This window comes from Hypanus sabinus, chromosome 6 (assembly GCF_030144855.1).
Source record: "Hypanus sabinus isolate sHypSab1 chromosome 6, sHypSab1.hap1, whole genome shotgun sequence".
Taxonomy (NCBI): Eukaryota; Metazoa; Chordata; class Chondrichthyes; order Myliobatiformes; family Dasyatidae; genus Hypanus; species Hypanus sabinus.
The window spans coordinates 92,418,669-92,433,891 of NC_082711.1; the positions used below are offsets into that span (position 1 = coordinate 92,418,669).

Here is a 15,223-nt window from a genome sequence, read left to right on the forward strand (position 1 = left end):
ATGCCGGATTGCCAGGTAGAGCGCCAGCAGTTCCCGGTCGAAAGCACTGTACTTGAGCTCGGGTGGCCGCAGGCGTTTGCTGAAAAACGCCAGGGGTTGCCAGTGACCTGCGATGAGTTGCTCCAGCACCCCATCGACTGCCCTGTTAGATGCGTCCACTGTGAGGGCGGTAGGGGCGTCCATTCTGGGATGTACTAGCATTGCGGCGTTCGCCAAAGCTTCCTTCATTTGAACGAAAGCGGCGGCGGACTCCTCGTCCCAGGTAATGTCCTTGCTCGGACCCGACATCAGGGCGAACAGGGGGCGCATGATCCGGGCAGCTGAAGGGAGGAAGCGGTGGTAGAAATTGACCAAACCTACGAATTCCTGAAGGCCTTTGATCGTGGTGGGTTGGGGGAAGTGGCGGACCGCATCCACCTTAGCAGGCAGAGGGGTTGCCCCGTCTTTAGTAATCCTGTGGCCCAGGAAGTCAATGGTATCGAGTCCGAACTGGCATTTGGCGGGGTTGATTGTAAGACCGTACTCACTTAGTCGGGCGCAGAGTTGACGGAGGTGGGACAGATGCTCCTGACGACTGCTGCTGACTATGAGGATGTCGTCAAAATAGATGAATGCGAAGTCCAGGTCCCGTCCCACCGCGTCCATTAACCACTGGAACGTCTGTGCGGCATTCTTCAGGCCGAACGGCATGCGGAGGAACTCGAAAAGGCCAAATGGGGTGATGAGAGCCGTTTTGGGGACGTCATCAGGATGCATCGGGATTTGATGGTACCCTCGGACGAGGTCTACCTTGGAGAAGATCCGTGCGCTGTGCAGATTTGCTGCAAAGTCCTGAATGTGCGGCACAGGGTAGCGGTCCGGTGTGGTAGCCTCGTTCAGCCTGCGGTAGTCGCCGCACGGTCTCCAGCCTCCCGTCGCTTTGGGCACCATGTGTAGGGGGGAGGCCCATGGGCTGTCGGACCGCCGGATGATCCCCAATTCCTCCATCCTCTGGAACTCCTCCTTCGCCAGTCGGAGCTTGTCCGGGGGAAGCCGCCGAGCGCGGGCGTGGAGGGGTGGTCCCTGGGTCGGGATGTGGTGCTGTACGCCGTGTCGGGGCATGGCCGCTGTGAACTGCGGTGCCAGAACCGATGGGAAATCCGCCAGGACCCTGGTGAAGTCGTTGTCGGACAGCGTGATGGAGCCGAGGTGAGGGGCTGGCAACTGGGCTGCACCCATGGAGAACGTCTGAAAGGTCTCGGTGTGTACCAGTCTCTTCCTGGGCAGGTCGACCAGTAGGCTGTGAGCCCGCAAAAAATCCGCACCCAGAAGCGGTTGGGCTACAGCGGCCAGTGTAAAGTCCCACGTGAACTGGCTGGAGCCCAGCTGCACCTGACTGATGCCATAGGTCCTTACTGTGCTGCCGTTCATGGCCCTCAGGGGGGGCCCCGGTGCCCTGCTGCGGGTGTCGTAACTCGTCGGAGGTAAAACGCTGATCTCGGCACCAGTGTCGACCAAAAACCCGCGTCCCGACCTTCTGTCCCACACATACTGGAGGCTATCCTGATGGCCAGCCGCCGTAGCCATCAGCGGCGGCTGGCCCTGGTGTTTCCCGGGAACTTGCAGGGCGGGCAACAACGGCGGGCTTCTACGCCCCACCGCTGGTGGTAGAAGCACCAGTGTTCATTGGGCCGGGGGTTGGCGGGCTCTGCGGCCGGGCCTGGACTGGTTTAATGCTGGGAGCGTGGCTGGGAGATCTGTGCGATGGACGCCCCGCTCACCTTTTTGGCGTTCCACAGCAAGTCCGCCCGGGCTGCCACCTTCCGAGGGTCACTGAATTTGCGTCGGAGAGCAGCAGGCGTATGTCCTCGGGCAGCTGCTCCAGGAATGCCTGCTCAAACATGAGGCAGGGTGTGTGTCCGTCGGCCAGAGACAACATCTTATTCATTAAAGCCGAAGGAGGTCTGTCGCCCAAGCCATCCAGGTGCAGTAAACGGGCAGCCTGCTCATGCCGTGAGAGTCCGAAAGTCCTGAGGAGCAGGGCTTTGAATTCCGTGTACTTGCCGTCTGCCGGGGGCGACTGTACGAACTCCGCGACCTGGGCCGCTGTGTCCTGGTCGAGGGAGCTCACCACGTAGTAGTAGCGGGTGTCTTCTGAGGTGATCTGGCAAACGTGGAATTGGGCTTCGGCTTGCTGGAACCATAGGTTCGGTTGCTGTGTCCAGAAACCCGGCAGTTTCAATGAAACCGCATGAACAGAGGCGGCGTCGGTCATTTCTGGTCCAAAAATCGTTTGGACCGTCGGGGTCACCAATTGTAGCGGTGTGCTACATGCAGCGCTAAAATTACGACACGGAGTCAGTAACTGCAGTCGAAGGAAAAAACTTTATTCGAAATCCTCAGCATCACGTTTAAGCCTCCCTCAACCTGCCCCCCGTGGCGCAGAGGCTCCAAAACTCTGTGCTCGCAAACCCCCGTAGGCTATCTAATTGTGAGCCGGTTCGGATATGCCAGGAAATGGGTCGCCACATTACATACGTTTCTTAAGTGTTTTATATGCATAGAAAGGTAAAATACATACTATATACTAAGACAAACGTTTGAATAACTGACGCCAAATAATACCGGATTTACTTGTTCCAACTTATGTTCAAATCCGACTTAAAGATGGACTCAGGAACGGAACTCGTTTGTAACTCGCGGTAGAGGGCAATCCTATCAATATAATACCAAAGCCCATGGCTGTAAAAAACTGAGAGGTGAAGTTAAGAAATGTTTGCAACTCATTTCTTCCTTCACCCTGTCTCCAGGCTGATGAAACCACCTTTGTAGGATTGTATTTAGTTTTGTTCACCCTGATATAGGAAACATGTTATTAAACTGGAAAGAGTACAGAAAAGATTTACAAGAATGTTTTCAGTACTTGAGGGACTGGGTTAGACAGGCTAGGACTTTATTCCTTAGAGTGTAGGAAACTGAGATGTGATATTATGAGGTGTATAAAACCATGAGGGCAGTCTTTTTCTCAGGCTTGATGAATCATCAACTAGAGGCCATTGGCTTAAGGTGATTGGAGAAAAACCTAGTGGGAATGTGAGGCCAACGCACTTTTTTTTACAGAAAGTATGCTATGTGTGTGTAATGAGCTGCCAGAAGAATTGGTTGAATAAGGTAAAATAACAACTTTCAAAAATCATTTGGACAAGTGCATTGAATAGGACAGGTTTAGAATGTTATGAGCCAATCACTGGAAAATGGGATGCTTTATTACCCTATGTTTCCATGCTGTAATGATGATGTTTTTTTTGAGATTTTTTATATTGACTTGTTCATTTAAACTTATTAGCAAAAGATCTTTATGATGGAAAATCTTTTCATTCTCAGTAGTTTGATATAGATCATTGTATCCAAAAAGGTGGTGCAAGCCAAACACAAAGGTTGGAGTATTTAAAATGTAATCTTTATGGACAAAGAACAAAGACAACAGCCTGAGTTAGAATAAAGTAAATAATTCCTATGTTGATTTCTTTTTTCAAATAATTTTAATAAAGCTCCGTATGTGCTTTCCCTTCAGGTGGGTTCACGTTGTTTGTGCTCTTTATGTTCCTGGTGTGGCATTTGGAGATATAGATAAACTTCGTCCTGTTACTCTTACAGAAATGAACTATTCAAAGTATGGTGCTAAGGTAAGATTACATCTTCTGTGTGCAAGTACTGATTTTATATTTTTAGGCTCTAATGGTCTAGTAGGAGGATTTAAGGCAAATAAAGGAGTTGAAATAGAAAAATTATCAAAGTGAACTTTCTGTCTAGGGTCTTTGACATCATCTGGAAATTTCCTTAAAATTTTTGTTATTCACTTTTAAAATGGATTAGGATTTTAAATAAAGTATTGACTATATAATTAGTATAAGCATATCATATTGGGAAAATAGCAGTTGAGTTGCAATGCACAATAATGGCTCAGGATGAAGATCATGTTGATAATTTGCATGTGCTGTGCTTGTTTCTGTGCCTTCTCTTACTGAAACCTCACTTCAGCATTGTTTGAAATATCAAAGTTGAAAGAATAATCATGATAAGGTATATTATTTAGAAGTTAAGGGTCTATGAAATATTTGGAGTTTTGATAACTGCAGCCTGATCTGTGACATTTCTGCTTTGCTGTCATTACCAAAAGTAAACAACGCAGCCATATCTGCATATTCCAATATTAAATGCACCCAATGAATCTGTTTCCTTTGTCCATGCAGTACAGATGGTCAAGTTAGTATTAAATGATTAGCTTCATTTTACCTTTCTCTGTGGAATAATGTTTCACATCCTGTAGCCTTAAAATTGTTCTAAGTTTGGGTTTTTATATCCATGTTTGGTGTGTAATTTCTGCTGAAGCTTTATATGCTACATTGTTTGCAAGATTCCCTATTGATATTCTTCTCTAATTTATTCAGGAATGTAGCTTATGTGAAGATATACGATTTGCTCGAACTGGAGTTTGCATAAGTTGTGATGCTGGTATGTGTAGAGCATATTTCCATGTTACCTGTGCTCAGAGAGAAGGACTGCTTTCTGAAGCAGCTGCTGAAGAGGTGAAGCCACAATTGAACTCCTTCCTTTCTTCGTTCTTTGCATAGCTATGAATAAAAACCCATATGATAAGATTTTTATGATGGGCTTTTCTGTGTTAACAGTATCAAAATATATTTTAAGAAAATTTAGGAATTTCATCAGCCTACTTTTTGGAGATTATCAGAATGAAATAGCTTATTGTCTAAATAAAGAAATGAAGGATTGATGACGTTATCTGTTCCTGGTGCTTTACCAACTTTAAGTTCACATCTCTCCTCCTTTATTAGTATGAAGCACTCTCTTTACTTAGTACCTTATTAGTAATCTCAATATTCATGTGCAAATTTATTACTTTGTCCACAATGTATTGTACTGTATATTCTGCAGTTTTAAGATTTATATCTAGAACTCTTCTGGGTTCTACTCGACAACCAATACTTTCTCATACACTCTTGTTGCCTTCTTTATTTTAATTTTCGCTTGCTCTCTGATTCCTTTCTGAGTCTGTTTCAGCTAGTTTCTGATAAACTGATGCTTACTGTATGCAACTTTTTGTTTGCTTTAAGGACAACCCATTGTTCTGTTACAGTTTAGCCTGTAAACCTTTGGTTCCACTTTATTTGGCCTAGATCCATCTTTATCCCAAGAAATTGGTCTGTATCTAATGAATTTTTTTTCTTGGACTGCTTCAATTTTTCTAAAGCTAACCTTACTCTTGTGTTTTATAATCATTAACTCTTAGATATTCCCCTGCAAGTGTTTCATGTGTTTGACTTATCTCAATTGCCAGAGCCAGACTGATCAATACTTCCTTCCTCATTGGATCAGAAACATGTTGAATCATAAAATCATAGAAATACACAACTCTGAGATGGGCTTTACTTTATCCGTGCAGACTGTGTTGCCCATCTATGCTAATCTCATTTGCCTCCTTTATGCTAATAACCTTCTAGAATCCAAGTACCTGCCCAAATACCTATTAAATATTGTAATTGAACCTTCCTCTACCGTCCCATCAACTTCTGTAGAAGGCATTACCCCAGAGGTCCACATACTTCTTTAAATCTAGACTGATTATTTAAATAGTGTACTCAGTACTGATGAGAAGTACAGTTGTTTGTATGTTATTAGTTTAGACAGACTGTGTTTGTTTATTATTGTGATTTAGATGAAGATCATACTACACTTCATAAGTAATTAAACCAGGTAATTGCAAAGGGTTGGCAAATTTGTCTTGCAGCTGTATCTTTCTGATTTATTGGTGTGCTATTGAATACAGCCAGTAATATTCCCTTTACTGTTTTTTAGCTGTAACCAAACCATTTCTATCTTTGACCCCTTTGCAACTTCCTCCCTCTCTAGCACTGTAGTATTCTCTTCAATCAATATCACTACCTTTTCTTTCTTGTCTACACAGTACTTCTTGAACCTCATGTATCCTGGAGTAGTTATGTCCAGTCCTGCCCCATTTTAGACATGCTTCTGTTACTGTTTGCATGTTACCATGCAACCATCTGTGCCTGTAAAATAATGAACTTATCTTAAACCATTTCACCCATTCACATACCTAATTTGGAGGTCACATTGTTTCACTAGACGATATTCTAAAAGGTGGAAAAATTATAAGTAATAGAGGGGATTTACAAGTAAAAATTGGAAGGTGTAAGAAACTGGAAAGAAAATAATTAAATTATTTTTCAGCAATGTACTGTTGTGGTTACTTAGTGTGATAAAATGTAATATTATTCAGCAAATTTCTCAAGGCCTAGAAGTTGAAGTTTTAACAACTGTGCTTGGAGAACATAAAGAATGTATCTGAAATTGAGTTAATGAAACTTGTAGATGATTTGTTTGCTTGTGTTTGCCATAAATGAAAGTTTTGCAATTTTAGCTTATCAGGTTTTAGGTCAGGTCTCAATACTTAAAAAAAAGGTGAGTGTTGATTTGTTTTAAATAAGCAGCATATTCTGGCCTGTTTCAGGTATAATATAACTTGTTATCATTATTGGAGGCATAGCTAAAATCTGCTGACCTATTTGCAACGCACCATTTTTAGCAGGAGTGTGTGTATAAATTGGGAGTCAAAGAAAATGTAAACGTGAAATACCTGAAGACTTTGGTATCAGATAAGGAACTATGGCTGCTTTGTTAGGCATAAACATATTGAATATCTTTAAAAGTAGTCATAAATATATTGTGCAGTACTTAGTGTCTCTAACTATATAAATTAATTCATTGAACTCTGCTTGATAAAGGCCCTGTCCATAAAAGTGGCAAAGTGCTTGAGCATGAAAGCTAAGTTTCCACCCATTGCATCTGTTTAGGATTTAAATTGTATCCAATTTCTGAGGTGTACTGTAATGAAACTGGTACAAATCAGCTGACCAGCATTAAAATAAGCCAAGACGTGATCAATTGCTGCAGATCTTTAAAACAAACTGTGAAAAATGGCTTATTTAAATTTTAAAAAACTGTTGAGGATTCAGTTTTTTTTTAATGCATGACTGTGATTAGTGGGATAAGTGTTACTTTCCATTTTATCTTCAATGTCATTTGGAGGAGTGTTTAGTCACTATTAACTAATGGAGAGGATTCTTGGGGACAGGATTTATGCACAGTTGGTGAAGCTTTGGGATAATTGTCATGGCTTTATGATGGTCAGATAATGCCTCATGAGCCTGGTTGAGTTTTCTGAGGAGGTAACAAAGAAAATTGATGAAATTGGAGAGGTGGATGTAGATTGTATGGATTTTATGCTCTTTGAAGGTAGAGGATGGTTGTAGATAGAGCGTATTCTGTCTGAGGTCGGTGATTAATGATGTTATTCAGGAATCCATTCTGGGGCTCCTGCTCTTTGTGATTTTTATAAATAACTTGGATGAGGAAATGGATGGCTGGGTTAGTAAGATTTCAGATGACAAGAAGGTTGTGAATAGCTGGAAGGTTGTTGTAGGTTACAAAGAGATGTAGATAGGATGCAGAGCTAGGAGGAGATGTGGCAGACAATCTAGAGTAGTGTGAAATGATACAGTTTGGAAAATTGTACTTGAAGGCAGAGTACAGGGTTAATGGAATGATTCTTAGCAGTATAGAGAAACAGTAGGATATTTAGGTCTAAGTCCATAGATCTCTCAAAACTGCCATGCAACTTGTTAGGGTGATTATGAAGGCCAACATACATTTGTATGTTGGCTTTCATTAGTCAGGGATTAAGTTCAAGAGCCTTGAGGTAATGTCCCAGATTTTAAAAAAAACCTTAGTTGGACCATACCACACTGGAATGTTGTGTTCAGTTCTGGTCACCTTATTATAGGAAGGATGTCAAAGCTTTAAAGGGGTGCAGAGGATATTTACTATGATATTACCTTGAAGACAACATGGATTATGAGGAAAGACTGAAAAAACCAGGGCTTTTCTCTTTAGAACGAAGGTGAATGAGAGGTGACCTGATAAATGTATATAAGATTATGCGAGGTATAGATAGAGTTGACAACCACTGCATTTTACCTCAGCAAAGCAGTGGCCTATACCAGAGGATAAAGGTTTAGAGGAGGTGTCAGAGGAAGTTTTTTTTTACAGAGTGGTAGGTGCTTGGAATGCATTACCAAGGTTGGTGGTAGAGGTTGATAAAATAGGGAAATTTAAGAGACTTGGCCATGTGGTGGGTAATGGGCTGTGTTGAAGGGAAATGTTATTTGATTGCGATGTAGGTTTATATAGGTCAACCAAATATCATGGGCCAAAGGGACTTGCTGTGTCGTGCTGTAACACCTAGAGAGCCTAATGTCTTTTACAGAGTCAAAAATTAATGATGCTGAAGCAAGCTGGTTAAATCCATGAAGGATTTTATATTTAGGTCTATAACTTGATTGTATCAAGTCTTGGACATGGATACACCTCAGCCAGATAGGCACATAATTTTATGCATGTTGGTGCTCTTGTGAAAATGAAGACCTAATTTACCAAATAATGGTGTTTGTGATAGTAGGCTAAAACAAGGTGATAGTTTTTAAAGTTGCATATTATGCAGCCTCTGTGGAAAAAAGCAAAATAATAAATAGTTGCAATGATAGTAGTGTTGATGGACATGGGGTGATGTTATGTATTTGTTGAATTTTAATGGGGAAATGGGAACAAGAATAGGGAACTATTTACAGCTAAATCAGAAGTCAAGATGGGTCAGATACTTATTGGGTATTGCTTTAGTTGATGGCTTTGTGGACAAGATGTTCCTCAAGCCATCTTGAGAAGTGGAACTTGGCCATTTGGTTTAAATAGTCTTTGAAACTTCTCTCTGCATATTTCCTTGCCCTACTAGCCTGGTTCAACTAAGACTTCTTTTATTCCTTACTTATCTAGCTTTTTCCATAAGTGTATTTCTACTAATTACTTGAACTATTCCATGGGCTAACATATTCCACGATGAGTTAGCAGGCTGTCTTAAATTCTTGGTTAATTGATGACTGTCTTAAAACAATGCCTGCTAATCTTCACCATTCCAAGGGTGCAAATATTTTTCTTGCCTGTCTCGTTGAAATGCATTATTACTTTTAAGAGAAAAGTACTCCAGACTTGCTTGTTCTTTCCTCATGGTTAACAAATCTCTCAGTTCCATGGAAATAGCCTTTTTGTATTTCTACCATTGCCCATTATATCTGATTTGCAATAAAGAGATAAACTATGGAGAAAAATTGAGTGTAATTTAACTAAGGTTCGATAAATTTCAAAGTAAGTTCTCAGCTTTTTAATTCTTTTCAATCAGAAGCAAACTCGTGTGCACAAATGACACATATGGATACAGTATAGCTTTACGGAATTGAGTTGCTCTTTTTAATAATGAAAGAATTTGTATTCTAATATTCTTTTATGCCAATGCCTTATTTAAATTTTCTATTATATTTCAGTTTCATAACTCAAAATAGTTGGTGTAATCTGTGAGCTTCAATACTAATGGAGTATTTCTTCTGCCCTTTGTATTCTTACAGTCAAAGAAGCTATCTTAATTCATTCTTTGCTTGTTTTCCCCTATAAAGCATGTTTGCTAATCTTCTGATTATCACCTATATCCAGGTGTTTATCAGTTTGACTCTTTGTTAAGTAGTACCTTGTCTTAAGGCCTTTTTGATGGGAGAGAAGTGAGGAAAATAATTTCTTTATGAGCAGACAAACAGCAGACAAAATTAATTACAAACTGCCTTGAGATTAAATTGCAGAGAGCGTTTGTATGTGTTTGTGTTAAGAGGAGGTACAGTTTCAACAGGAATATATTAAAACAGGTTATTACAATGCATTTCAAACTGATATTTGAAGAAAACATGATACAAGTTCTGTTCCTAATTTGAATGCATACTCAATTTTTAGAAATGCTAATTCCTACTTATGAAATGTAAGAGTATCTTGCAATTGCATCGCTCTGCAAATTCCAACCAGCTGCTTTGTACAGAGGTCTGAATTTTTTTGTACTATCATTGAAAGAAATTGGAAATTGGATCATAAAACATCATGACCCTTTTAATCTATTCCAAAGCAGGCCGGTGGCAAGATTTGAAGAACTTCCTTATAAATAGAACATTTTTGTTTTTGGAACACAGCAGGCCAGTCAACATCTATAAGGAGAAGCACTGTCGATGTTTTGGACCTGACGAAGGGTCTCGGCCCAAAACGTCGACAGTGCTTCTCTTTATAGATGCTGCCTGGCCTGCTGTGTTCCACCAGCTTTTTGTGTGTGTTGTTTGAATTTCCAGCATCTGCAGATTTCCTCATGTTTACATTTTTGTTTTTGTTTTTTTGATACAGGATATAGCTGATCCATTTTTTGCATATTGCAAACAGCATGCTGACAAATTTGACAGAAAGTGGAAACGAAAGAACTATTTAGCTTTGCAGTCATACTGTAAAATGACCTTGCAAGAGCGAGACAAGCACGTTGCCCCCGAAGCTCAGGTATGAATGACAAAATTATGCCAAACTGTGTAAAAGCATTAAATGTGAAAAACAAAGCAGATGTGTATTTTGTAATATCTACACCATGTTGCAATAGCAATGAATTTGAAAATATATTGCGTTTCAGGAGTAAATTGATATTGTGCCAACTTTCTTTCAAACCTCAACATACAGCACTTATTGCACTGAATTTCAATGTGCATTTTATATGTGTAAGAAATGATAAAATATTCAGCCAGTATGTTCAGTTTGTCAATTTTCATTCCCAGAAACTTGTATCATAAATATAAAAAAAATCTGTAATGACATCATTGGCAATACTTTTTGAGGACTTATTGCTCATAGGGAGAGAGGATCTTGGGGAGTATTATAGAACAGAGACCTTAGAGGTCAGACACATGGTTTCCTGAAAATGGAATCAAGCTCACTGCTTAGGTCCTAGGATCAATAAGATAGTGTAAGTGAGGGAAGCAGACGAGGGAGGTGATCAGATAGAAATTTGTATCATGTAAATCAATTGTCATTTGTGATAATAAACATTGTATTTGGGATTAAGATGATTGGAAATGTGAATGGACAGGTTTTCAAAATCATATGTGTAACTATGCACCAAAAAATTCTCGGTCTGGCTCAGTAAGACAGAAAAACACAAACTCCAATGATTGAAAGTACATTTTTTATCAGAGAATATATGCAATGTGTAACTCTTGAGGTTTATCTTCTCCATAGACAGCCAAGAAACAAAGAAAACCATGGAACCCCCTCACGTGTAAAATAAAACAGATCATGCTAACAGCAACAAAAAGAAGAGTGAAAAACACAGAATATTAAAGTACAAAATTGAAAGAGTTCAGGCTTATTCAGTTTAGCTCAGCGTTCATTAACTGCAGACTGCCCCATTTCAAAATCACTCAAAATAGCAACAACATAAGGAGTGGTCAGAAACACATCATAATGTGAACTAGAGTCCAGTCCACAAACCGTGTCGACTAAGCCTTGACAAAGACCCAGGACACCAGCACTATCCTCCAAAAGTGCTGACGGAGAGACAAGCTATACGAATGCAGTGATTTTCCTTCAGGAGCAGCAAACAAGAGGGAGAGATAGACCGTCACACAAAGGCACTTTCCTCCAGCAGCAGCAAACAAGAAGCTGCTAGACAGCACTGAACACCTGTTCACCTTCCACACTTGTCTCGTTGATTTCAATCTTTTCTGTTGTTTTAATCAGCAAGATTGGCAAGAAATGGAGTCAACTAGGCTTCTTCGCCTCAAAGCTGCAAGTTTTGATCGAAGCCTCACAGAACACCTGTGGAGACAGCAAAGCTTGCTGGTGGGGATAGCTTTGCCTGTGATAGACTGGGCTTTAGCCACCACTTTCCTGTAGAAAGAAATGTTTTCAAGGTTGTACGAAGATGAAAGAGAAATAGGAAGGGTATCTTAGTCAGAGAAGTGCTGAAGTCGAATTATGTGTGACGATCAAAGGCAGAAGAGGAGATGATTAGGGAGGCAGACCATCCCCGAACTATGTGCACTAAAATGTGATCTAAGGAGATTAAACTACTGAAATCTTTAATGTGCATCAGCCTAGGGAGCATTTAAAAGAAAATCATGAATCCAGTTTCTATCTCAATTTTAACATGAGCTAACTGATAAAAATTTGAGGAACCATCATTTTAAAATCTTAGAAATGAAATCATAATAATTAAAGCCGACAGACAACATGTCATGATGTCATGCCAGTAAATTTGCTTGTGACACCATTTGGTACATTTTCATGTTGAGCTATGTTACTATCGTATATCAGTCTGCTAATCGAAATCTTTTATTTCCTCTACAATATTTTGATATTTAAAATTTTTCTTATATTTAGGCTCGCATTACTACAAGGCTACAGCAATATCGTGCTAAAGTGGAGTTAGCTCGCAGCACCAAACCCAATGCATGGGTTCCCAGGGAGAAGTTGCCACGACCACTCACCAGCAGTGCCTCAGTGATACGCAAACTTATGCGGAAAGCTGAGCTGATGGGAATTAGCACCGACATTTTCCCTGTAGACACTTTAGATACCAGCTCCAGTGTAGATGGCAGGAGAAAGCACAAACAACCAGCCTTGACTGCTGACTTTGTGAATTATTATCTTGGTATGGAAACAAACACAAAAAGAAACAGAATAAAATTCTTGTGGAAAAATAAATTATTTGGTTCTTGGGAGAAAAGTCCATGTAATTTTACTTCCCAAAATGGCTGAAACATTTTATTTCCCTTAAAGACCGGGGTTTAATTAATGAGTCTTAATTTATGGTCAAACCTAAATGTTCATTGTGTAAATTGACCAACTATGTCAGGAAAGTTGAAGCTATAGAATACATTTTAATATAACACATGGAAACAAGAAATGTCAAATAGTGGAGGCATAGCTTTATGCTGAGAAAGAGTATGTTTAAAGGGAGTGTACGGGGCAAGTTCTTCCCACAGAGTGGTAGGTTCTTTGAACTTGCTGTTATTGGTAATGGTAAATTGCAGAAACAGTGGATTCTGGTTAATTGGGACACATCAGGACCAGTACATTCTGGCACTTCGGAAGGGAAAAACCAAGGTAGAGTATACAAAGTAAATGGTAGGGCACTGAAGAGTGCAGTAGAACAGAGGGAACTGGGAAAACAGATAGAAAATTCCCTAAAAGTGGAGTCACAGGTAGATAGGATAGGGTAGATAGGTCACCGGTAGAGACTTTTGGTACATTGGCCTTTATAAATCGAAGTATTGAGTATAAGAGTTGGAATGTTATGGTGGAGTTGTATAAGGCAATAGTGAGGCCGAATTTGGAGTATTGTGTGCAGTTTTGGTCACTGAATTACAGGAAGGATGTTAGTAAGATTGAAAGAGTGCAGAGAAGGTTTATAAGGATGTTGCCCGGACTTGAGAAACTGAGTTACAGAGAAAGATTGAATAGGTTAGGACTTCATTCCCTGGAGCGCAGAAGAATGAGGGGAGATTTGATAGAGATATATGAAATTATGATGGGTATAGATAGAGTGAATATAAGCAGGCTTTTTCCACTGAGACTAGGGGAGAAAAAAACCCAGAAGACATGGCTTAAGGGTGAAGGGGGAAAAGTTTAAAGGGAACATTGGGGGGGGGGCTTCTTCACACAAAGAGTGGTGGGAGTGTGGAATGAGCTGGCAGATGAAGTGGTAAATGCGGGCTCACTTTTAACATTTAAGAAAAACTTGGACAGGTACATGGATGAGAGGTGTATGGAGGGATATGGTCCAGGTGCAGGTCAGTGGGACTAGGCAGAAAAATGGTTTGGCACAGCCAAGAAGGGCCAAAAGGGCTTCTATGATTCTAATTAAATGGTTGCCCCAAATAGCTGAAGATACATGGAAATTGTATATTGTAAAAAAAGACAAACAACTGTTTAACCGATTATCAAATTATGTATTTAAATTAAATTCAGAATAAATTAGAGCACTGCAAGTGCTCAGTCCTCAGGACCATAAGACTGTGTATTAGTTCTAAGTAGTTATTGATAGTATGCTGCTGTGTTCTTTTAATTGACTAAATGAACAAAATCTGTGCAGCTACCTAGTGTAGATAATGGACTGCCTTCATACAACGCCTTCAACAATTGCATCCCCCAAATCTTCATTTTCATTGTAACGTTCAAGATGGTCGTTGATACCTTCAAATTTTTCATGTTTCTTAACTCGCTGAACAAGTGGAAGTGTTTAATTTTCTCTCCTGGCTGTTTCTGGAATCTCCAAGCCTCAATGCATGAAACTGCAGTGAGCAAAACCGTTCTGAATTACCTTGCTGCTTATTTCTCGCTGTCAGGGCCAAAAATCACTGCTTTTTGAACACTAACACACACTACTGATACTATTTAAAAACGGCTTGCTCTAATGCAGTGTCTAATGGCCACACAAATGCAGGCGACAGACAGTAGTTAGAAATTGTTGGGCAACAGTCTCCTGTCCCAATTAAGCAGCATAGTGCCCCACATAAGTAATCCCAGTCATTTTCTCGATTATTTTTTGTTGTTTAACAGTTATCCCAAATAGTTTGTTCCCCTGATTAATTGATGATCCAGTCAACCAGAATCCGCCGTAAAGTGGCATTTAAGAGGCTGTTGGTTGGAAACAGGGATGCAGGGAATGGAGGGATATGAATCGCGAACAGGAGGAAGGGATTGTTTTAATTCGGCTTAATGCTTATGGGCCAAAGGGCTGATACACGTACTGTATAATTTTGAGATTTGTATGTAATAACATCTCACATTCTCATCTTACCTCCTCCTTGCAGAGAGGAACATGCGCATGATGCAGATACAAGAGAATATTTGTGAACAAAAGAACTTGAAGGATAAACTTCAAAATGAGCAGGAATCTCTTCATGTAGAATACAACAAGGTATGATTGCTAATTTATGTATCTACTTATTTTAGTACAATTGGATCTGTGTCATGAAGGGGTGGAATGGTTATTGTGTTCTTGGAAAATGTATTTTATCCAATATTTCTAATTTTTGGGTTGTGGATGGTTATTTACTAATTCTGCAAGGGTGAATTTCTGTTAACTGAATGGCCATAATGTGTGAGTTATCTGTATATCTAATTAGCTGGAGAGAATTGTAATCAAGATAGATTCGTTTTTTATTTTGTTTAGAGGTACTGTGCAGTACAGGCCCTACTGACCCCGCAAGCTGTACCACCCTACAATTCCCAACAA

At 40.3% G+C, this 15,223-nt stretch overlaps 1 protein-coding gene across 3 annotated transcripts in view; it reads left to right on the plus strand.

Annotated features, from left to right (window-relative positions):
- The window catches only part of phf14 (PHD finger protein 14), a 252,389-nt gene that overhangs the window by 80,642 nt on the left and 156,524 nt on the right, over positions 1-15,223 (plus strand). For all 3 annotated transcript variants that reach the window (XR_009512717.1, XM_059972616.1, XM_059972617.1), the window contains exons 6-10: positions 3,554-3,665; positions 4,431-4,568; positions 10,345-10,491; positions 12,364-12,634; positions 14,799-14,905. Coding sequence is in view for 2 of the 3 variants with exons in the window: in XM_059972616.1 (XP_059828599.1) it covers positions 3,554-3,665; positions 4,431-4,568; positions 10,345-10,491; positions 12,364-12,634; positions 14,799-14,905 (775 nt within the window). In the remaining variant the exon portion in view is untranslated. The remainder of the gene's footprint in view (positions 1-3,553; positions 3,666-4,430; positions 4,569-10,344; positions 10,492-12,363; positions 12,635-14,798; positions 14,906-15,223) is intronic.